The 22,057-nt window shown below is 27.6% G+C and overlaps 4 protein-coding genes and 1 pseudogene across 4 annotated transcripts; 3 read left to right on the forward strand and 2 right to left on the reverse strand.

Annotated features, from left to right (window-relative positions):
- Positions 1-252: 252 nt before the first annotated feature.
- LOC114937171 (uncharacterized) lies at positions 253-2,797 on the forward strand. Its single transcript, XM_029310596.2, has 3 exons — positions 253-705; positions 2,212-2,360; positions 2,580-2,797. The coding sequence occupies exons 1-3, from the start codon at positions 324-326 to the stop codon at positions 2,778-2,780; spliced, it is 732 nt and encodes a 243-aa protein (XP_029166429.2). The 5' UTR covers positions 253-323; the 3' UTR covers positions 2,781-2,797.
- An 891-nt stretch (positions 2,798-3,688) lies between these two features.
- Positions 3,689-6,552, reverse strand: LOC146720451 (uncharacterized). The gene is made up of 2 exons (XM_085488407.1): positions 5,413-6,552; positions 3,689-5,309 (listed from the first exon to the last, which is right to left on the reverse strand). Exons 1-2 carry the CDS (start codon positions 5,942-5,944, stop codon positions 4,759-4,761), a joined length of 1,083 nt encoding a protein of 360 aa, XP_085344533.1. The 5' UTR covers positions 5,945-6,552; the 3' UTR covers positions 3,689-4,758.
- Positions 6,553-8,497: 1,945 nt separating this feature from the next.
- On the forward strand, positions 8,498-8,619 carry LOC146720452 (5S ribosomal RNA; annotated as a pseudogene).
- A 5,166-nt stretch (positions 8,620-13,785) lies between these two features.
- On the forward strand, positions 13,786-16,746 carry LOC146720453 (uncharacterized). The gene is made up of 5 exons (XM_085488410.1): positions 13,786-13,861; positions 14,186-14,320; positions 14,897-14,983; positions 15,633-15,723; positions 16,452-16,746. The coding sequence occupies exons 1-5, from the start codon at positions 13,786-13,788 to the stop codon at positions 16,744-16,746; spliced, it is 684 nt and encodes a 227-aa protein (XP_085344536.1).
- A 2,648-nt stretch (positions 16,747-19,394) lies between these two features.
- LOC146720454 (putative U3 small nucleolar RNA-associated protein 11) lies at positions 19,395-21,236 on the reverse strand. The gene is made up of 2 exons (XM_085488398.1): positions 21,022-21,236; positions 19,395-20,222 (listed from the first exon to the last, which is right to left on the reverse strand). The coding sequence occupies exon 2, from the start codon at positions 20,200-20,202 to the stop codon at positions 19,441-19,443; it is 762 nt and encodes a 253-aa protein (XP_085344524.1). The 5' UTR covers positions 20,203-20,222; positions 21,022-21,236; the 3' UTR covers positions 19,395-19,440.
- Between the last annotated feature and the right edge of the window lie 821 nt (positions 21,237-22,057).

The raw sequence follows: 22,057 nt of genomic DNA on the forward strand, positions 1-22,057 counted from the left end.
AATTAATAAATTTGTTTATTTGTGACTTTAGATAATATTCTACATCCTTCATCTTCGTTATATTTAGCACTAATCGAAGATATTTGCAATACTCTTGACAATTTTCTAAGAATCTTATTGCATCTTGCTATAACGAGTTCTAACTGATGACACAAAATGCAGATGAAACGACCAAACCTAAATTTCACCGTAAATCGGGGTCAGCGAACGAACGTTCGTTAACCGGCCAGTCAGGTTTCAATCGTCCGAGAAAGAGCACATCTCGAACAGATGTCATCTTGCCTCGATTAAACATCAAGAGGCAAGATCAAGGACGAGACAGGATGAAGCGGATCGCTCGCTGGTTACTATTCATCATCGCTCTAACATCTTTAGAAGTTATTCATGGGAACTGTACGACGGAGGGAGAAATCGCCGATGGAGGACTCGAGATCGAGGAATTTTCGGAAACGCAGGAGAATATGCAACAGTTGAAGATGATGCTGCTGAGACAGGCCTCGAATTTGACAGAATCGGGAAACGAAACGGTCACTACAACCAGACCTTGCGAATGTCAAGGTGGTGTTTGCGGATGTTGTTCGCGGATTTTGTACGACAGATGGAAGCAGAAGGCCTGCGTCAACATCACGTACGATCCCGACGAGTTTAGCTTCACCGCGCACATCTTGATGAACGATAGAGTCCTTTATACGAGGACTGTTTCTGGTGAGTATATAGCATTAAAGTGATAAATCCAGAGATGGACAAAATATGTGTTCAAACCTATTTGAAATAGAAAATACAAAATAGTTGAAATCTTGGAAGTGCAAAATGTTTTTTATTGGAATTGAAAAATAGGCATATTTTTAAAATGTTTTTTTAAATAAATTAATTTTTTTAATTGTTTCCTCGGTAAAAAATACAGAGTGTATTGTAAAATATAGATGTCTCAACAAACTTGATAATATTATTAAAGCACAGAAAGATAAAACTAAACATCCATGCAATTCGAATGTGGTTTATAAGATCAGTTGCAATAATTGTAATGCATCTTATGTAGGCCAAACGAAGAGGCAATTACAGACGAGACTAAAAGAACATAAAAATAATATCAGGTTGGACTCAACGAAATATTCAGTAATTTCTGAACACATAAGAAATGAACACTATACATTTAATTGGGATAATGTAAAGATTCTGGACAACGAAAATAATTATTATAAAAGACTCATTTCTGAGATGCTACATATTAAAGAACAAAAAAATGGGCTAAATTTAAACAAAGATACTGAGTTACTTAGCGAGTCGTATTTTGATATTTTGGATAAATTAGCGAACAATAAATAATAATAAGACAAATAGGATATTAACGGTTTAAACATAGGTATTAGATCATATATAAACGCACACTCTCCGATCAAGTAGAGTTTATAATGAGCTGTCTTTTTATAAATTGTTGGTTTTGTTGTGTGTCATCTTCAATAACTTTTTTAAGACATGGTTAAAATTGTCAAGAAGGACGATGTTAGGTAAGCATATCGCTAATTGTTGGGGATATATATTGTAATTTCGACATACGTTAATCGTTAATTTTTTATTAATCGCAGCGCCTACGGAATGTTTTAATTTCTCGCTTATTAACGACGAAACTTTTCGAGATCTGAATAAAATCAAAGATCATATTGAGGCGAACATTGGTTCAACATTTTTCCTACACATGATGGATTGAAACACGCGTCAACTGCTCATAAACTCTTGATTCTGAAGAACTAAAATTAATTTTCGACATTATATGAATTTTTTTATGATTTTATATTTTAATAATATACTGAAGAAGACCGCGTGCGGTTAAATCGTTTATTTTAGAATGACTGTATTTTTGCGTTAGTTTTAATATTCAATGATTGTAGCTTTATAATTTATACATGAAATAAATGTTATTTGATTGAACAACTCGAATATTCAGCTCGATAAGTTGGCCTTGCATTTATCACTTTTTAATTTTTTTAATATTTACATTTTTATATTTATTTTATACTTAAATTCTTATTTTTTATTTATATTTTACATATATATTTTTCTCTTACTGTTATTTTTATACTTAAATTTTTATTTCTTTTAATACAAATTTGAATTTTAATTTAATATAAAATTGAATAGATGAAAGAAAAGGAGAGGCGATTTTTGTGTAGATAATATTTTTTTCTCTTATTTTTTGTTATATATTTTCAGGGAAAAATCCTAGACCGATATGCGTTCCTTTTCCAAGGATACCGTTCATGAGAGCGTGCGTCAAATTTTATAATATATACTTCCAAGGTAGAAATATTCATCTGTGTGTCAACATGGAAGGAAAATTCGAGGATACGACAGTGTTCAAGGTCAGATTCAAGGATTTGTTATTATAAAGAATGTTGTTGAATATTTACACACGCACTTCTGTAAATAAATAGTAATGCGAAAAATTTTTGTATAAATTGCTTAACGTATAAATTGTACAATTTTATATGAAAAATATGATATATCAAATATGATACATCAAATAAATATTTAATTACATGTAAAATAATATGTCTAATGTGCATCTATTTGTTGATTAGGTGAGTTTAGACTGCCTTAGATTCGGTGAAAATGGACTAGCTCTTTTAAAACCAGAAGACGGAGGCGGTTTGGGTCAAGTAGAAGTTTTTCCGGACGACGATAATGATGATGAAGACGATTATGATGATGAAAATGAGGATAATGACGAAGATGATGGAAATGATGATGATGATGACGACGACGACGATGATATATTCTAATAAGAACGTTTTTGTAAAAAAATGGATAATATTAATATTATAAATTATATGCTTTGCATACATATTTATTTGTTATTAATATAATAAATAATTGTACATTATACTTTATATAAAGATTTATTTAATGTTCTATTATAAAATAAAAAGGAGGATTCTTTTTTTCCTTGTGTTAATCTCATTATTATACTAGAACAACACAAGCATAAGAATATCCTAAAAAAATCATAAAAATGAAAAGGTCAGGCCATGTTCAAAAGAAGGTACTCAAAAATTTAAACGATCTAATAATAAATTATCACGAAAAGTAACTGATATGTTATTCAAGGTGCCAGTTCAAAGTGAACATACGTAAAGTGTATATTATCTAAATTTAGTAATAATATATTACCATGAAAAGTAACTGTGATATTTTATTCAAGGTGCAAGTTTACATTGAACATACATACATATAAGTAAAACTGATTACAATTTGATTCTAGAAAATAAGTGCGATATGTTATTCTTAGTGCACAAAATATAATAGTTGTTTATAGAGATTTGATTTGAAATTCATACTAGCCCGTACAATGAAAAATAATTGCTCGTAATTCCAGAGTACCAATTTGTTAATGACTCAGAAAAATAACATGGCGGCCTGCTTTCAAAAAACTTTCGATGAGTAGAATAAATAATTGAAATAAGAGTTGTGAAAATTGTATAAATTAAAAACCTCCAATCTTTCTTTAGTAAAATTTCGAATTTTCGTATCAACTTCCGATTTGTGTTATACCGTATTTTCAGGGAGTAAGTTATTGATCAGGAAACTTTGCCTTGTTGCTCGAAACGGGTGTATATTAAGTAAAATTTATAAATGTACAGTTCTCAGGTCAAGTACAATAAAGCTATACGCTTAGAAAGTTTACTGATTATTTGTCGTAATATACAATAAAAAATTACATATTAATTAAGTGAATAATATCGAAAATTATAAGTCAAATGAAACCTTGCTATTTAAAACTTATTCTTCATGATCGCAAGACACTATTTTCTATTTAAAATATTTTCTTCAGAAACACAGAAGAAAAAGGTATTTGTATATAGTTTTGTATATTCACTTCGTTGTGTGTGTAGAGCTTTTAAAAATACGTTGAATCCTTATTCTAATCTAATCTTCTTCTAATGTAATACTTTTCGTATTTCAAATGTTGTAGTAATTATTCTGTAAGAGCTTCGACATTATTTCTAAATGGACATCGAGAAACATCATAGTTTTTTGAGAGCAGGCCGCCATGTTATTTTTCTGAGTCATTAAGAAATTGGTACTCTGGAATTACGAGCAATTATTTTTCATTGTACGGGCTAGTATGAATTTCAAATCAAATCTCTATAAACGACTATTATATTTTGTGCACTAACAAGGGACATGTCACAACTGTCCGGAACCGATTTGATTCTCCTTGAAATATGTTGTTAAATACACAAATCTAAAAGACACGTATTTTTTTATACGTGCGCAATTTGAGTTTTAAGGGGTGAAACACCCCTTTAAAGAATAACGGTATTTTTCTTTAGGATCAAATATCTGCTAAACTATAAGAGATATAAAGAAAAAACGTACAACAAATTTTAATGGCTTGAAGAGTACTTTAAAGTTATATGAACAAAAATTTTTTTTTTTTTTTTTTTTTTAAAAAAACCCTCACCACCTAATTTTTTTTTTCAAAATTAAAAATTTTGTTTTACCTAATTTAAAGCTTATTTTTTTCCAAATTCAACCATGTGTAATAAAGTTATGTTACGAAATATCATTTTCGAAAATTAATTATAAACGCTCCCGTATATACGCTCATCCGTGCTATGTGCGTAAGTAATTACCGTCGAACAATAAAATATATAAAAAATGTTTTTGTATAATTCTTATTTATGTTTTCTATGTATTTATAACTGTGTATTGTGTATATTTAGATTTTTTTAAAAATGTATTTGCATTTTATATTATTCACTCATTATACACATTACAATAATGATATTCGACAAAAAAATGTTTCAAACATAATGACTTCTTGCACCAAGAACATCTTACTACAGCTATATTATTGCAACCTTCGATATCACATTTTGTTAAAGTTTCGTCTAAACTAAAGTGTACTGGATTTTCGAATTCGTCTGGTCTTTCATTCGTATAACCACTTTTAAACCACGAATATTTAAATAAGTTTTGATATCGTGGGGATGACAATTGATTATGTATCAAAGATTGCAATTTTATTATATTATTTCGTTCATGTAAGTTTATATTACTTTCCAACAGTAAAACCGCATCTGAAAATCTTTTAGCAAAATTTTTCCAAATTCTGAATCCATAAACATCTAATGGTTGTATTTTCCCTGTAGTTCCTTTCGGTATTATCATAGTAGTAATATGTGTTCCAGGAGGTGTTAAATCCGAAATCATATTGGGGCAATGTCCAGTCCATGAATCGATAAGAAGAACGCTATTAGGACCAATGTTTGCGAAATAAGCTTCTTCTAACCACATTTTAAAATGATCTGTACAAAATATAAATGTTAATTTAATAGTTTTTTTATGACTCTTATTAAATTGTTAAATAAAATAAGGTTGTTAAAAAAAGTAATTATAAAAGGAAAATACCTGATGTCATTTTACCAGATTTCGATGCTTTTACAATAACATTTTCTGCTTTAAATAAATTTTCTTGTACTCTTGGTCCAAATTTACCATTAGCTTCTTTTAATACAATAAATAAAGGGGACAACAAATTGCCATTACAGGATATTATTGGTTGTATCGTATATGAATGGGTTGTTGATGATATGGATTGCACGACACGTTCTACTTTCTTTTCTCCCTGGTTAGACAATGATCTTCCAGAGTGAAGTTCCAATTGGAAACCACTTTGATCTGAATTGTAAATATTTTCAGATCCAAACTGTTCAATAAGAGGTTTTACTGTTTCCAGAAAATCATCAGCTGATTTTTGCAAATCAGCAGAATCTTCTAATGTTCTTCTAGTGACAAACTTCGTAACTTTTCTTGAAACAATTCGGTGAGACTTCTTAAATCTTGCTATCCAACTGTGAGATGCTTTAAATATAGGATTTAAATTTCCTATTTCTTCTTGAGCTTGTAAAGCCCATCTTTTTAAATCAATATCATGAACCATGAATCCTGATTCGACAGCTGCAGTAAATTTATCATGTGTAAATTTGGAGATGTAAGATAATTTTTCTGTACGACTTCCACCTGATTGTATTTGTTCTTCCCATCGCCTTAACTGACGTTCAGATGAAACTCTTCTAAATTTATTTTGTACTACTCTTAGAGGACGATTCCTTTTTCTGTCATTACTGTTTTCATCAGTGTCCCGAAATCGCCAATACTCAACAGCTCGTCTTTTATAAGAACTATCAAAATTTGTATCATCATTTGAACAATGAGGATGAGAATTTAAACTATCTTCATGCCATGCTTCTTCGTCATCTTCAATTATTTCAAAACTATGTAATTTATAAGGTTCTTCATAATCGAGATATATTTCTTCCGTTACTTCCACCCCATTATAATGAAAAACGCTATCCAGTAATATTTTTTAATGTTTTCCTTTAATTCCACTTCTGCTTCAGTTACTGGCGTTTCTGTTAAATATATTGAATTTATTGACACCAATAAAAGTCTAACAACGTTAAGCGGATTGATAATCATATTCAAAGATGTTATATTTTGCTTTCTATTGCAATAAAAGAACAGTTTACACAGATATTATTACAACGAAAAGACTACACCGACTGTGAGAATTATGCTGCTACATGAACAATTTATATTAACTTATCAGAAATACGTCATCACATAATCTTATTTTATTATTTATTTTAACGTATTAAAGATTTTATTGTAAAAATTATAACTTATCTGGAACACGTACACATAATCTTATCTTATGATTCATTTAACGTAAGATATAAAATTTGTTTATGCCAAATATTGCGACATTGGTATTCGCAAGATTCAATTAAAAAATAATTTTATTATAAAATATAATTGTTTTTAATTTTTATAGAAGAAATTAAATATTAAAGAAATAATAAGAAAGCAGGGGGTATATTTAAAAAATTCTTATTAATTATATTTAAAAATTTTTTTTTAAATCTAAATATACACAATACGCAGTTATAAATACATAGAAAACATAAATAAGAATTATACAAAAACATTTTTTATATATTTTATTGTTCGACGGTAATTACTTACGCACATAGCACGGATGAGCGTATATACGGGAGCGTTTATAATTAATTTTCGAAAATGATATTTCGTAACATAACTTTATTACACATGGTTGAATTTGGAAAAAAATAAGCTTTAAATTAGGTAAAACAAAATTTTTAATTTTGAAAAAAAAAATTAGGTGGTGAGGGTTTTTTAAAAAAAAAAAAAAAAAAAAAAAATTTTTGTTCATATAACTTTAAAGTACTCTTCAAGCCATTAAAATTTGTTGTACGTTTTTTCTTTATATCTATTATAGTTTAGCAGATATTTGATCCTAAAGAAAAATACCGTTATTCTTTAAAGGGGTGTTTCACCCCTTAAAACTCAAATTGCGCACGTATAAAAAAATACGTGTCTTTTAGATTTGTGTATTTAACAACATATTTCAAGGAGAATCAAATCGGTTCCGGACAGTTGTGACATGTCCCTTGTAAGAATAACATATCGCACTTATTTTCTAGAATCAAATTGTAATCAGTTTTACTTATATGTATGTATATTCAATGTGAACTTGCACCTTGAATAAAATATCACAGTTACTTTTTATGGTAATATATTATTACTAAATTTAGATAATATACACTTTACGTATGTTCACTTTGAACTGGCACCTTGAATAACATATCAGTTACTTTTCGTGATAATTTATTATTAGATCGTTTAAATTTTTGAGTGCCTTCTTTTGAACATGGCCTGACCTTTTCATTTTTATGATTTTTTTAGGATTCAAAATTTTTTATATTTTAGTAGTTCTACACCCTCAAAAAATGGACTTTGATGGTGCAGGATAAGGAGACTTGTAGTGTCTTTTAAGGTCTTTTAGGGTTTGAACATGGCCGGAGACACTACCGCGTCTCCTGATAATATTATATTATTTTTATTATATATTATTTTTATTATTTTTATTATTTTTATTATTTTTTTTATTATTATTTTTAAAAAATATTGTATAACCTATATAATTTATTATTGGTTTACACTAATAAATTTTAAAAATAATTTGTATTTTCTGAAAAATAATAATACACATATTTATATATATATAATTAAAATAATTATTATTTAGACTCGGCATTGAAAGGATTAAAGCCTGGTCTACAATAAGTCGTATGTCGGAACTTAACCGATGGTCCAATGAGAAAATTTTTTTTTCGATAACAAAATTTCCTCATTGAATCATCGCTATGTTACAATATCCGATTGAAACATACAACTATTATAGACCATAGACCTAAATAAAATAACAAATAAAAACTTGATGTGCCCGAGTCGAGGCATTAAAATATAACATAAATTTTCTAATAAAAGTGTTTAAAAATTAATTTATCAAATCGATTTGTAGAGTAATAAATAAGATTTCTGTTTTACGTTATTTTATCTATACATGCAATTGCTTTAAAATTATCAAATTACGTATAACATTTTTACAAAAACTGAGAAGATTAATTTCATCAACGGTCATATCACGTTGTTCAAGCACCAGTTCTTGTCCGATCACTGAAGTTAAGCAACGTTGAGCATGGTTAGTACTTAGATGGGGTGACCGCTTGGGAACACCATGTACTGTTGGTACTTTTTTTTACTTTAATTTAAATTATTATCAGCAATAATATATATTTTTGGTTTCAATAAATTGTACATACATATTATGTACAATTTATTGAACATCTGTTTATTTGCCTTATAGCATTTTTAATTATTTTCGTAAATTTTGCAATAAAACATTAATTTATAATTTTTATTTCTGTTATTTTAATTTTTATTTTACATAAAAAATAATCAAAGGTCAATTTTTATCAAAGTTTACTTTTAATTTGCGCGCGTATAATCTTAAACTAAAAAGCTAAGACAATATGATATATTTGAACTCTGCTGATGAAACTGATGAGTTCAAAATATTCTTCAACCAACTTGCGTCGAAAAATTGTGTACAAATGTAGTTATCTCTGCAGATACCTTCCAAAATTTTCATTTAGAAATTTAGAATTGTCTTTATTATTTAGTTTATCAAATTTCGGATTGCTATATAATAAATAACACTGTATAATAAATAAATTATATTCTGAATTATATTTCTGCATCTAAACATTTTTATATTTCAAATTTCTAAGTACGTATAATTAAAAAAAATATGATTTAAAAAAACACAGTTGTAAAGAAAATTGTAAAGCGAGATCTTAAAAAATATATCATTCTCAAACTCTAATATTTAATACACGTATAATTGTAATACTTTACAATTATAATTTTACTTTTCTCCATTTAATTTCCATTTTTAATTACATTTAATTTCTATTTAATTTCCATTTAATGTAATTACATATAATTTTCATTTAATTTAATAATTTCCATGATATATATACTATATATATATATATATATATATATATATATATCCCAGCGAGAAATGACCCATCATATCGATGTCTATAATTGACGTCGAAATCATTGACATTACATCGTATCGAAATAATGCTTGAAATTTGATGCTTATTTCGAAGTCTGAGCTCTATAACATTTTTAAAGGAAAATATTTAAAATATTATTTAGCGAATTCATCGCCAGATTTTCAAATATAACAGATTTATATATGTTTTTAAAGACATTTGATATTGTGCATTATTTGGATATCAATATCGATGCTATTTCATCTTTTTTTAAAATCATTTTTTTTTTAAACTATTATTATAAAATGTAAATATAAATAAAAAATTATGTTCTATATTAGACTTTAATAATGTAAAGATAATTTAATAATAATTACGCATTGCAACATAAACTTTTTATAGTCCCTTATTTTGACATACTCAAAAAAAAAGTTTTTATAATAGTAAAAATGTCTATTCTTAATATTTATCATTTTTTTTAAGAATTATAATTAATGATTATATTTAACAAATTAAAATAAACAACAAATTAAATATTAATATTAATTAATATTAGTATTTATATTTATTAATATAAATAAAGATTTGATTATAAAAAATAAATATTAAAAATAAAAAGTAAATTTTATACATGATTATAATTTATATATTTTAATTCTGTTATTCGTATTATGCGAGTATTATAAATCAATATATATGTATATATATATATACAAATATTAGTTGAATTGCATTTATCTAACAAAATGACAATTTTTAATCTATTTTACGAATAGTATTGAACACAATGAAATGTAAATAAATGAATTTAACTTCCCAGCCAGAAATGATATCGAATCGACGTCGATTCGACAATGAATTGACGTCGATTCATCGTTGAATCAATGCCGATTAGATAAATAGATGTCGAATTGACATCAATTCGAAGTCAATTTTCGATTTTTATATTAAAAAGATCCCAGTGAGAAATCATTAGTTAAAAAGACGTCAAATCAACGTCTTTTACACCAAATTTGGTGTTTCTCACTGGGATGGATATTAAAAAAAATTATATATACAGTTTATTAAACCTCTATTAAACTTTTTCGACAAAAAATCTTTTTCTTTTTTATTTCGAAGAAGCAGCATCTTATTGCAAAGGGCAATCTTGTAGAAATCAATTAGATCTACAAGTTCAAGTTGTAATAGTTTAATAATTAATAGTATATTATAATACTGTGGGATCCGCGAAAAAGAATCGGGCCTTCGGGTGACTAGACCGGGACTCGAACCCGGAACCTTCCGCTTGCCGGGCGACTGCTCTAACCATTAAGCTACCTAGGCCCTCTGCCTAACCTTCTCGCATCACCCACTTACGCGTTATGGAGGAGTCCCGATCCTACACTCGGCCGTCCTGCATTGACATTCGCCCTCGAATGTCGCCACGCGCTAGTGCCACTGGGTTCTTGGGCCTCTTTCCCACCCCCAGCCAACACCCGCAATCGTCTCTCAACTCGTTTTTGCCTCGTGTAGACCGAATCCTGCCTCCATCCCGGACGAGCCCCCAAATGTGGGATCCGCGAAAAAGAATCGGGCCTTCGGGTGACTAGACCGGGACTCGAACCCAGAACCTTCCGCTTGCCGGGCGACTGCTCTAACCATTAAGCTACCTAGGCCCTCTGCCTAACCTTCTCGCATCACCCACTTACGCGTTATGGAGGAGTCCCGATACTACAATACCTTATCTTTGATTAATACATTTCGACAAAAATCAACTAATAAAAACTGTCAAAAATATTTTAATCCACTTTAAAATATTAGAACATATTACTTTTACTTTTGTAACACATTATTAATATGAAAATTTAATTAGGAGATATGCATCTTAAAATAATTGTTTTCTTTTAAAACATTTTAATTGAAATATGTGATATAATAAAAGGCCAACTTAACGAGCTTATATGCTATTAATTGAAAAATTTATTTATTAATTTACGTCATACTATACAAAAGTTAAGATAAACGTTTCGACTGTACGACAGTCTTTTTCAATATCCTAATAATATGTTAAAAAATTAATTTAGTCATATCGACCTTATTATAAATACAACAATTATGAGATTATATGACGAACGCAGTACAAAATTCATGTTTGTTGGCATGAGTTAGAGCGTCAGATGCTGTTATATTATGTAACGACATTTTTTGTCACGAACATAACACTTTTTTTAAAAAAAATTATTTCTTTTTACTTAACATAATCACAATGTGTACTTTTTTAAAAAACAAATCGATATCTGTCGATATCTATCTCATAATTGTTGTATTTATAATAAGGTCGATATGACTAAATTAATTTTTTAACATATTATTAGGATATTGAAAAAGACTGTCGTACAGTCGAAACGTTTATCTTTTTGTATAGTATGACGTAAATTAATAAATAAATTTTTCAATTAATAGCATATAAGCTCGTTAAGTTGGCCTTTTATTATATCACATATTTTAATTGTATACGAGCCGAAGTTTAATTTATAAAATATATATATTTTAATTGAATATTAACTTACTAATTAAATTTTGAATTATTAATTTGTTAAAATAATTAAACAGCAAAATGTTTTAAAATATTTTAAATAATACATTATACTATCTTAACTTTTCGATTATTTTCAATTTTATTCCATTTTACAAATCAAAATTTTACAAAATCTAGTCAATGCATGTTTTTCTTTCTAACTGAAAAACTATTATATATAAATCGAAATTACTAAATCACAAATTTAATAATGACGTCCGCTCATAAAGTAAGTACAAGGATAGAATTATAATCGATGTTGTAGAAAAGGGGCAACAATAATATATTTCGAGACTTTCGCGAAAGAATTTTGAGATATTCGAGAATCAATAACATGCCTTTTATATATGTATATAAAGAAGGATATATATATATATATATATATATATATATTTATATTTTTATCTACTAAATATTGCGTAATACAATATTTTTCCCTTAAATAATTTTTTAATATTGAAGAATATGTGAAACATGTGATTATATCTATGTGTATATACAATTATAAAACAATATTTTAGAATAATATACAAATTTAAATAATTACTTACAATTCGAATTTAGTTTTTTTTTAGATTTTATATTCAAAACAAGTGACAATTTATGATTCTGTTCATCAAAGAGAGCATATTATTTAATATTAATTTTAAATTAAATTGAGGAATAAAAATGTTTCATAACAAAATTTAATTTATATTTTAAATACAATCAGTGCCGGTTTTAGCAACATTGGCGCCCTGGGCAAGATTATCGTGGCGCCCATTCAATTTTCGATATTTTTACTAGTCTAAACGGATATAAACGAATGCACGCATATAAAAATTCAAAAAACTTTCCTTTAGCTTTACCCAGAGCTAACGACGTGGACGTAGAAAGTTTTTGTAGTTCCTATTTTGCTTTTGTTTTTTTATATATTTATATTTTTTTATTTTTTGTATTTTTTTGTATTTTATATACTTTTATTTTTTCGGGTTTTTTAGAGGACAAAGCTTAAACTAGAGTTTTTGAGAGATTACGGAAGGCGCCCGCGTGATGAGGGAGTCGAACGTCAAGCGTGGCGATGAGGATCCGCACAAAGCGGAGAACGCGATAGCCATGATAAATACAGATGTGAGACAAAAGAATCAAAAGATATACAAAAGTATAGAGAGCATGTCAGGGTATAACACAGTGAGGAGATATAGGTACCTTTGCATACTAGGGGGCATTAGAGTTCCTCTAATAAGAGTCGCGACATCTTATTAGAGGGACTCTATGGGGCACCGGGCAGCAGCGCCCCTACAGATCCGGCGCCCCGGGCAGTCGCCCCACTGCGCCCTACCCTAAAGCCGGTACTGAATACAATGTACATAATTTTTAAGAAAAAATATGTTAGAAATAACGCATTTTTCTTTAAACTCTTATAATTATTTATTAAAACAATTTGTTGATTATTGATTATATTTTTAAATCCTATATTTTATATAATAACTGTATATATTGCGGTATAGTTTCAGTTATGAGTAACGGAAGCTGAATGCATGAATGTATAGTATTATAATAGTGAATTTTACGCCTGCACATAATACAAAGTGGACACAAATGTTCCAGATATTTTCTAAAGGCTCATATTATAATAGCTCGTGATTGCATCCTGTACAATGCCGAGCAGAACGCATAAAAGTAGAAAGTGTTTAGTGCAAAACGAAACGTTGTTGCATGCATACACAACTCAATAATAAGTTAATAATATAATTTTGCAAGAAAAGAGAACATATATATTTGCTTATACTACTATAAACGTAATATGTAAATATGAATTCGCGCAATATCAGTGCTCTTGTTTTGATATGGTTGTGTTTTATTCGTGAAGCTATTACTGCCCGTGCAAGTCAGTGCAATGATATTTTACATTATATTTTTATATAATCATATAACATATTTTTATATATAATTATTAAAACAGTAGATTTTTTAAATATTTTAGTAAATTAAAAAAATTTTTCTAGTTATCTAGGTATTTATAAATATTTATTAATATTAAAGTATTGAACTTGGGTAGAAACAAAACTTTCTTAACTAATATGTGTATATATAAGTCAAAGTTAAGAAAGTTTTACTTCAAAAAATACACCTTTTAGATGTTTTGGATTTATTTTATTATGTGAGCCCTAAATTTAAATAAAAAATGCTAATAAATGAAACATTTTATTAGATATTGCTGCATCCAGAGGACTTCTGATTTATAGAACGATCTCGGTTACTCAACAATCGTGCAAGTGCTCGATGTCATTTTCCTGTTCTTGTTGTCAAAGTGTGATAATCCTATATACTAAAGCGAAGAAAGATTGTAAGTTATTAAAAAAATTAAAGTTGATACATTATTTAATAAAAAAATACGGAACTTCTTTTCTTCTCGTCGAAGATGTAATTTGGCAAAAAGTTATTATGTATACATAGTATATAATTTTTAAAATAATTTTTTGAAAGATAAATATCTTTATTCTTATGCTTAAAAAAATATATTTGTAAGTAAATTATATTTGAAAATATAAATTACTTACAAAACTGCACTTGAATAATGGATAAAATGTTCTTTAAAAATGTAAAATTTTGAAGATACAGAAAGAGACAGAGTCGGCAATCTTTTTTCACTGTAATCGTAAAAAATTAAATTTTCTTATATTTAAATTTTTTTTCTTATAATTATAGTGATTTTATAAAAAGAAATTTTTCAATTTATTGTATATTTGCAAGAAATACATTTTATTTTTTTCATTAAGCAGGTAAATGTTTTATAATTAAAATAAATATATATAAATAAATAAATATATAAATATAAATACATAAATAAATATATATATATATATATATATATATATATATATAATGTATATATGTAAATATATTGCTTTCTATGTTGCAGTATGTGTGAATTTCACTTATCAGAGAAATGGATTGAACGTAGACGTTGCGTTGAGTTCGGACACAATCAGTACCAGAACAATCACGAGTGAGTGATTTCGATTAATATCTCGCTGTGCAATAATATTGGCGGCAGTGTTTGCTGTTATCTAAATAAAATTACATAGATGATTATCTATATATAGATGAAATTTTGGCGTCATCTTATTTTTATATAGATAATAAAAATATATATTATCTATATGTGTGTGCATTTTAGATGAAAAAAGGATTATCTTCACTAAATTATTCAAATAATTTGATTTAGAATCATAGCACATAAAAATAATTCATTAGTAGAACTTAAGCGATAAAAATTGATAAATAAAAGTATAAATATATTTTTATAGTCCTTTTATAATTTACATTTTTTATAACTGTGTTTACATAAGCGGTCTTAAAAACATTATCTACAAATTATCTAGATGAATCGCCATATAATTTTATCTTTTATCTATATATATTTAAAATAAAATAATCTTTATCTTATCTAAGATGAATTTACATATTTTCATCTCATCTTTATCTAGCTTTTAAAATCATCTATAAGTACAACACTGTGGCAATAAATAAACACACAATTTTCTTTATTAAAAAGCGAAACAATAGAAAGATTTCACACATAATATAGAAACTGAAAGAGAGAAACAATTGTTATATAAGCGCGGCTTTATATACTTTGCAAATTTATTTTGCAGACTTCAGACCGTTACAGTTTTGCGTGAACGTTCCTGGTTGCCTATTTTCGACCGCATGTATCAACATTTTAGAGTTGAAGCAATTTCCTACGTAGGTGTCCAAAGATTACAATTTTTACCAAAATGACTTCATAGAAGGTGGCCTATTTTAATTAACGTAGTCGAATATTGCTGAAACTATGATTAAAATATTTAATTGCTAGTTTATACATACTTTTCTTCAAATAAGCACTATGTGCTTTTTTTACCACAATTAATTTCTTTCATATTTTGTATAAAAGCATTGAGGTAAATAAGAAAATAAATATTTTACGGAAATATTTTATAGTTTATATAAAATTATCTCACATTTTTGAAGCACAAACTCTTAGAAAATATTTACTTTTTGGCCATTTTACATTTATAACTTTTTATACTAAATATTGCAAAAAAATAAATTTATATATAAAAAAATAAAGTTGTTCTATTATTTAAAATTAAATCAATCTTCTCAAGTAACTTTGAAAAACGACCTTACTTAAAATTCAAGATTATCAACTTTTTTCCCTTTCAAAACCTTTTGACTTCTGTATGAAATATTTTCTCGTTACAGTCATAATTTCAGTAATATATATTTGATTATATTAATTAAAATCGAACATCCTGTATTGGCAAATTTATTGTCATATTAATGAGAAAAAATCCAAAATTGTTTAAATAAAATTTTTATTAGTTTAATTTACAATTCTTAATTATTTTTATTATTTTACTAAATCTATCAACATATCTTGCTTCTATTTAGACATTTATATTGCTTGCAATTTTTTATTTTTCGTGTAGATCTATCACTGCTTGCCTTCGCCTGGACATTTATGCCACGAAACAACTTTGGCAGATCAATTATAATTGTATAAGTGTATCAATGGAGTTGCCGATGATGCCCGTCAATAACACGACAAGAATGGCAGACGAAAAAATGTCCATGGCAGGAAATGAACAGCCATCGATGACAGAGTCAACGACAGCAGGAGAAATGATGACTATGCAAACATTGACAACAAATGGAATGGCAGAAATGGGAGGAATAAGTGATATGAATATGACTGAACTTATGTTGGATGAAATAATCGATTAATATATAAAAAGAATTTTAAGAAAAGATCAATAGAAATCTATCAATGAAGATATAATTGTCGCGTAAATGACAATTGACAAGAAAAATTTGAAAATTTAATTTTAAAGTTAAATATATACAAGGTGTCTGACATAAGGTGTCACATCGAAAATATAGAAGTAAATCTTGTTATTTGGAGACAATTTTTCCTCAGCAAAAATATTGAGGATTATCAATAATTTTCGAGTTATAAAGCGATTGAAAATAAAGGGTTTTTCGCAAACTAAGCCTTGTGGGAATAAAATAAAATATTAACAAAACCACATTCTTCAATCAATATGTCAAGTAAAGTTTACTTTAATAAAATTTTAATTTAAAGGTTTAGTTATAAAGATACATGATGGCAAATATTGGGAACATACAAAAAATGATGGCCTCTCTCGACATTTTGCTAAGGAAAATCTGCTTGTAAATTTTCGGTATGACACTTTATGTCAGACACCTCTATATATATATGTTAATGTGGCATCTTATACAATTGTACAAAATTTAAAAACAACATTGACCGTCCCGAACGTGAAAGATAATATAGTTATTTTTGCACTTTTTTCCATATATATATATATATATATATATATATATTAATTAGGACAAACAAAAAATTACAGAAAAACGGATATATAAGTTAGAAAATAAGTTACTTAGGAATAAATATAGGGGAGACCGGGGCGAAGTCATCATTACAGTTATCTTGAAATCTAATATGTTATGTGAACTCGTTGTTAATATTATAAACGCTATTTATGATGTCCACATGACCAACAGAATTTAGTAAAGTTATATGCCATGTTGTGATTTTGATTACAACAAACGTATTTTCAGTAGTCAAAAATTAAATTTTTTGCAGATCGAAAATTTTTAATATTAAAAATTTTTTTTAATCTGTAGATAAATGATTTTAAAGAGTAATGTTTGCTGAACAGAAATCCAGTGCAGTTTTTTTATTTTTGTTTATTTCTAATATTTTATGAACGACTAAACGTGAAATCTGTGTCTGGGATGAAGTCGTCACCAAATCACAGCAACGACTTCACCCGGATGATTTTCCGTTGCAAATGTCATTGTTTTTTTCTATTGCAAAAAAAAAAGACGCGCACGTATTATTGCAAAACGACTCCTGTCGACAAGGAGCAACTGAGGAAGGCAGTTCTTGCAGTAAAAAAAGATAAAATTAAAATTCAAACAGCCGCAAAACAATATGGATTTTCAAGAACTATGTTAAATGACTGGTTGAAGAAGAATAATAATAATGAAGTAGCACACTTAAAAAATAAATGCTAAAAAAAATTAATAAATGTTTAAATTTAATAAATGTCAAATAAATAAATGTTAATAAATGTTGTAATAAATGTTAATAAATGTTTAAATTTTTCTATTAAAAATGATTAATAAAATATATTTTATTGTTTTTCATGGTCGAAATTACGTATTTTTATTTAAAATCCAGTTTAAGAATGAAGTGACCACTCTGCTCCGGCAATTTTGAAAATTAAATTTTTACACCTTTGTTATTTTTACTCTATACTGATTGAACAAAGTGATGTAGACCAAAAATACCCAAAAACATAGTCAAAGAGAGATTCATACTTTACAAAGGTACACTACATTCCATTAAAATTATTTATTTTGTTGTTAAAAACCAGTATCGAAAAAAAGGTGACAACACCGCGGTCTCCTCTATTAGTAAAAAAGTCGATATTATTGAGCGTTTTGTTTTAAAAATACAATAATAAAAAGACTTTTAACGATTATTCGACGTGAAAGAGCCTGAAGGAGATATGATTTTATAGTGTAGATAATATTTGTTTTCTATATTATGACAGAAAAAAAAGAACGTATTATGGATTGTCAGTGTATAGAGAATATAGTTATTATTATTATAAAACTAAATGTGTGAGATTATTTCAACAAAAATTTGACCGAAAATTGCATCTGCGACTGAATTACAAACGATTAAGCAGAAGATTTCAATAAAAGAGACTTGGATCATAGATCACACAAAAGGTTAGATACAATAATATGTAAACTTTAACAAATATGTTACACATTGCATTTCCAATAGTGAAGAACGGAATTATTTATTTGGATTATATTGTTCGAGAAACAATTATCTTAAATGACGATTACAATTGTATATGGATTTGCAATTGTTGCAAAAAGAAAAGTAATGGCAGAATGTTAAAAAAATAATTAATAATAAAGGAATAATATGATAGAAAATTAAAAATCTAAAAGAAAGTGAATGATTAATTTTATAAGAGTAAAAGAAACAATGAATAATATAGAAATAAACTAAATATAATTGTAACATAATTTTAATTAAATTATGATTGATACTGATGTCTATTAAGTAATTTTATATATTTATATATAAATATATATAATAATATTATAATAATATGAATTATAAAAAATAAATCTTTTTTATCATTATGGAGTTAAATACTTATTGTGTAAAATTGATCAAAAAATGATTTATTGCCAATTATCAATTATTATCAATCAATGTATTAAGAAATTGACAGCACAGAAGCAATGAAAGCTGCATGTCTATAAATTATCAAATGCAGAATTTTATTGAATATTCATAATTAAATAATGCCATAATATAAAATTATATAACACTTTATTACTATGAACTGCGATACAAACAAGTCATCGTTTCCTCTCATACTTCCACTTATAAATAGGAGCAGCATCTTTTGAACCAGGTTTTACTAATTTTGGCTTTTGGCTTTTTTTGTCCTTCAACGCCCTGCGCATTTCCAATTTTTGTTGCACGATTGTCAACTCGCGTTCTCTGTGAATCCTTTTCTCCAGTTCTTTGTAAGCCATGTGCTTTTTCTGCTCGATTTTAGAAATAGTTTTGTCATCCAATTCTGGCAGCTTCATATTTTTAATCGCACTTAACCTTGGTCGATTGGAACGTCTGGACAAAAGTGCTGGATGTGTATCAAATCTCTTGGCAAGATCAAAATTCTCTATTTCTGTAGCGTCATCCACGAAGAAGGTGTGTTGATTCTGTATTTCATTGACTGCATCGAGCATGTGCAACTGGCTCTGCATTTTGTCTATCTTCTTCGCTTCAATATTCCTCTTGTACGCTATGTATCTGATGTCCTGTGTATTCATCAACATTAACTGTTCAGGTGTGTGCTTATCTGCCTTCTCCTTCTCTCTATGAACACCATTCACTAATTGAGAGTTAATCATATGAAAATGAAATTCATCTGGATTTTTGTTCAGAGCGCGTTTCCGTAGAAGCTTGATCGTTGCTTGCTTCTCCTGAAAATTCCGGGCTCTGGCAATCCAGTCCTTTTTTTTCTCCAATAGCCCAAGATGCTTGCGCTCTTCTGGCTGATGACGTTCTCGATGGATTTTCTGGCCCGCCTTTGCCGCTTTTTTCCACGATGACATTTTTATTGTACTCAGATAATCTGGAAAGGAGTGCGTATTAATATCTTAAAAATTCATAATATACAGCATATCGGGGGAATAAATTCGTCAAGTCAAAATATATCGAAAATACAGAATGACAAAATTATGTTTGAGTTTTAAAAAGCAATTGCTTTAATAGACAAGCTAACGTTACAGCAAGAAATTCTCTTTTAAATCGTGCTAATTCGTGCATTCAAGATATTGGATTATTTTAAGACCTTATATAATTTCAACCTTTTGTTATCTATTTATTAGTCAATTTATGTTATGGTTTCCAACTTAAACAAAAATAAATTTTACTCCAACTAAATTTTTCGATTATTTAATTGTAACTCTTTAAAGATTTAATATTTAACTGGTAAGAATTTTCCTTTATTGATTTCCCGTATGTCTTAGCGCTTATTACTATTATTATAATTGATTTTAGTACACCTGAAGAGGATCAAAAATCATAATCAAAATATGGTGTTTGTAAGATTGATTTAATAAATCTAAATTAGCTAGCATTGGTCATAATTATTTATTCTCTTTATTTTCTTTAATGAAGTCTGAAACGTAATTTTGTCATTATTTATTTTCGATTTATTTTGAGTTGAGGAATTTATGCTCCAGAGATGCGTGATTTATGATACACCCTGTATATACAAAATTGTAGGACATCTAATAAAACATTGTATATGAAACATACTACTGAGAAATAATTCTGTATTTTTATTTTTAGTATTTATTTAATAAATTTGATAGCAAATGAAATATCGATAAAAAAGTTCTGCGTTTATTGTAATAATTATAACTTACTTTTTAATATTCACTGAACAAATTGCTATTGTTTTTTTTGTCGATTAATAATAGACGTGATCACTATATAACTTCACATTCAACAATTGTATCAAATTGTAGTTTAATCGTTGCATAAGTTGAGTTACAATTATTTTACTTCTTTTTTTTTAGGTTAAAATGGCATTGGATGGCTAGCATGTTTTCGTTTCATATTCCATATTCCATGTGTTCGATTCAATCGACCATAAAGTATATTAGAGAGAAGCCTGAGAGAGGCCATGCCGGCGATTTTCGTGGGACGCTTGAAAAAGCCGTACAGCAGCGCCGTGCATCCACTTTTAGGAATTGGAACTACGTAGCCACATTCATTTACATCCACTTTTCGATTTGTGGTTCGCGTCCGTGCTAAATGCATTTTACTTTTCGAGTAATAAAATCTAAAATCATTTTTAATGCATATGTCCACATTTTATATTCATAAATTATAGGTAAAACATATATAGGAAATACATTTCATATTTATATAAATAAATTAATAAATATACATACATATATTTTTTTATGCGATATTTTTTATTTTAATATATATATTATATATCTTTTATATGAGACATTTAAATTCGTATAAATTATTATATACTATTAAATAAATAATTAAAAATCTCCGGATATTCATCGAAAGCGAGAGAAAGAGAGAGAACAAATAAAGAACAAAACGAGATGATACCCAGCAAACACCGATATATAATTGTTACATTGCTATAATAAAACGGAATATAACAGGTAATATAACGTGTATGTTACATGTAGCATCCATGCTAGTTGTAATTTCCCACTCATAGATGTAACATTTGAATATAACATATATTACATTGTAGTTATATTGTAGTTATATACCAAATAGCACATTGATGTATTGATAAGTCAGTGGTATCTTGGGATATAATGACAATATAACTACAATGTAATATATGTAATATTAAAAATGTTACATCTATGAGTGGGAAATTACAACTAACATATACGTTACATGTAACATGCTTGAGTATATAAC

This window comes from Nylanderia fulva, unplaced genomic scaffold (genome assembly GCF_048542155.1).
Source record: "Nylanderia fulva isolate GAGA-0341 unplaced genomic scaffold, ASM4854215v1 Scaffold69, whole genome shotgun sequence".
NCBI lineage: Eukaryota > Metazoa > Arthropoda > Insecta > Hymenoptera > Formicidae > Nylanderia > Nylanderia fulva.

Excerpts from the sequence above, each read along its gene's own strand:
- LOC114937171 (XM_029310596.2), top strand. The coding sequence starts at position 324 with ATGAAGCGGATCGCTCGCTGGTTACTATTCATCATCGCTCTAACATCT. Across the intron at positions 706-2,211 it reads TTATACGAGGACTGTTTCTG|GGAAAAATCCTAGACCGATA; the intron begins GTGAGTATATAG and ends ATATATTTTCAG. Across the intron at positions 2,361-2,579 it reads AGGATACGACAGTGTTCAAG|GTGAGTTTAGACTGCCTTAG; the intron begins GTCAGATTCAAG and ends TTTGTTGATTAG.
- LOC146720451 (XM_085488407.1), bottom strand. The coding sequence starts at position 5,944 with ATGGTTCATGATATTGATTTAAAAAGATGGGCTTTACAAGCTCAAGAA. Across the intron at positions 5,310-5,412 it reads ATCTGGTAAAATGACATCAG|ATCATTTTAAAATGTGGTTA; the intron begins GTATTTTCCTTT and ends TATTTTGTACAG.
- LOC146720453 (XM_085488410.1), top strand. The coding sequence starts at position 13,786 with ATGAATTCGCGCAATATCAGTGCTCTTGTTTTGATATGGTTGTGTTTT. Across the intron at positions 14,321-14,896 it reads TACTAAAGCGAAGAAAGATT|TATGTGTGAATTTCACTTAT; the intron begins GTAAGTTATTAA and ends TCTATGTTGCAG. Across the intron at positions 14,984-15,632 it reads CAGTACCAGAACAATCACGA|ACTTCAGACCGTTACAGTTT; the intron begins GTGAGTGATTTC and ends TTTATTTTGCAG.
- LOC146720454 (XM_085488398.1), bottom strand. The coding sequence starts at position 20,202 with ATGTCATCGTGGAAAAAAGCGGCAAAGGCGGGCCAGAAAATCCATCGA.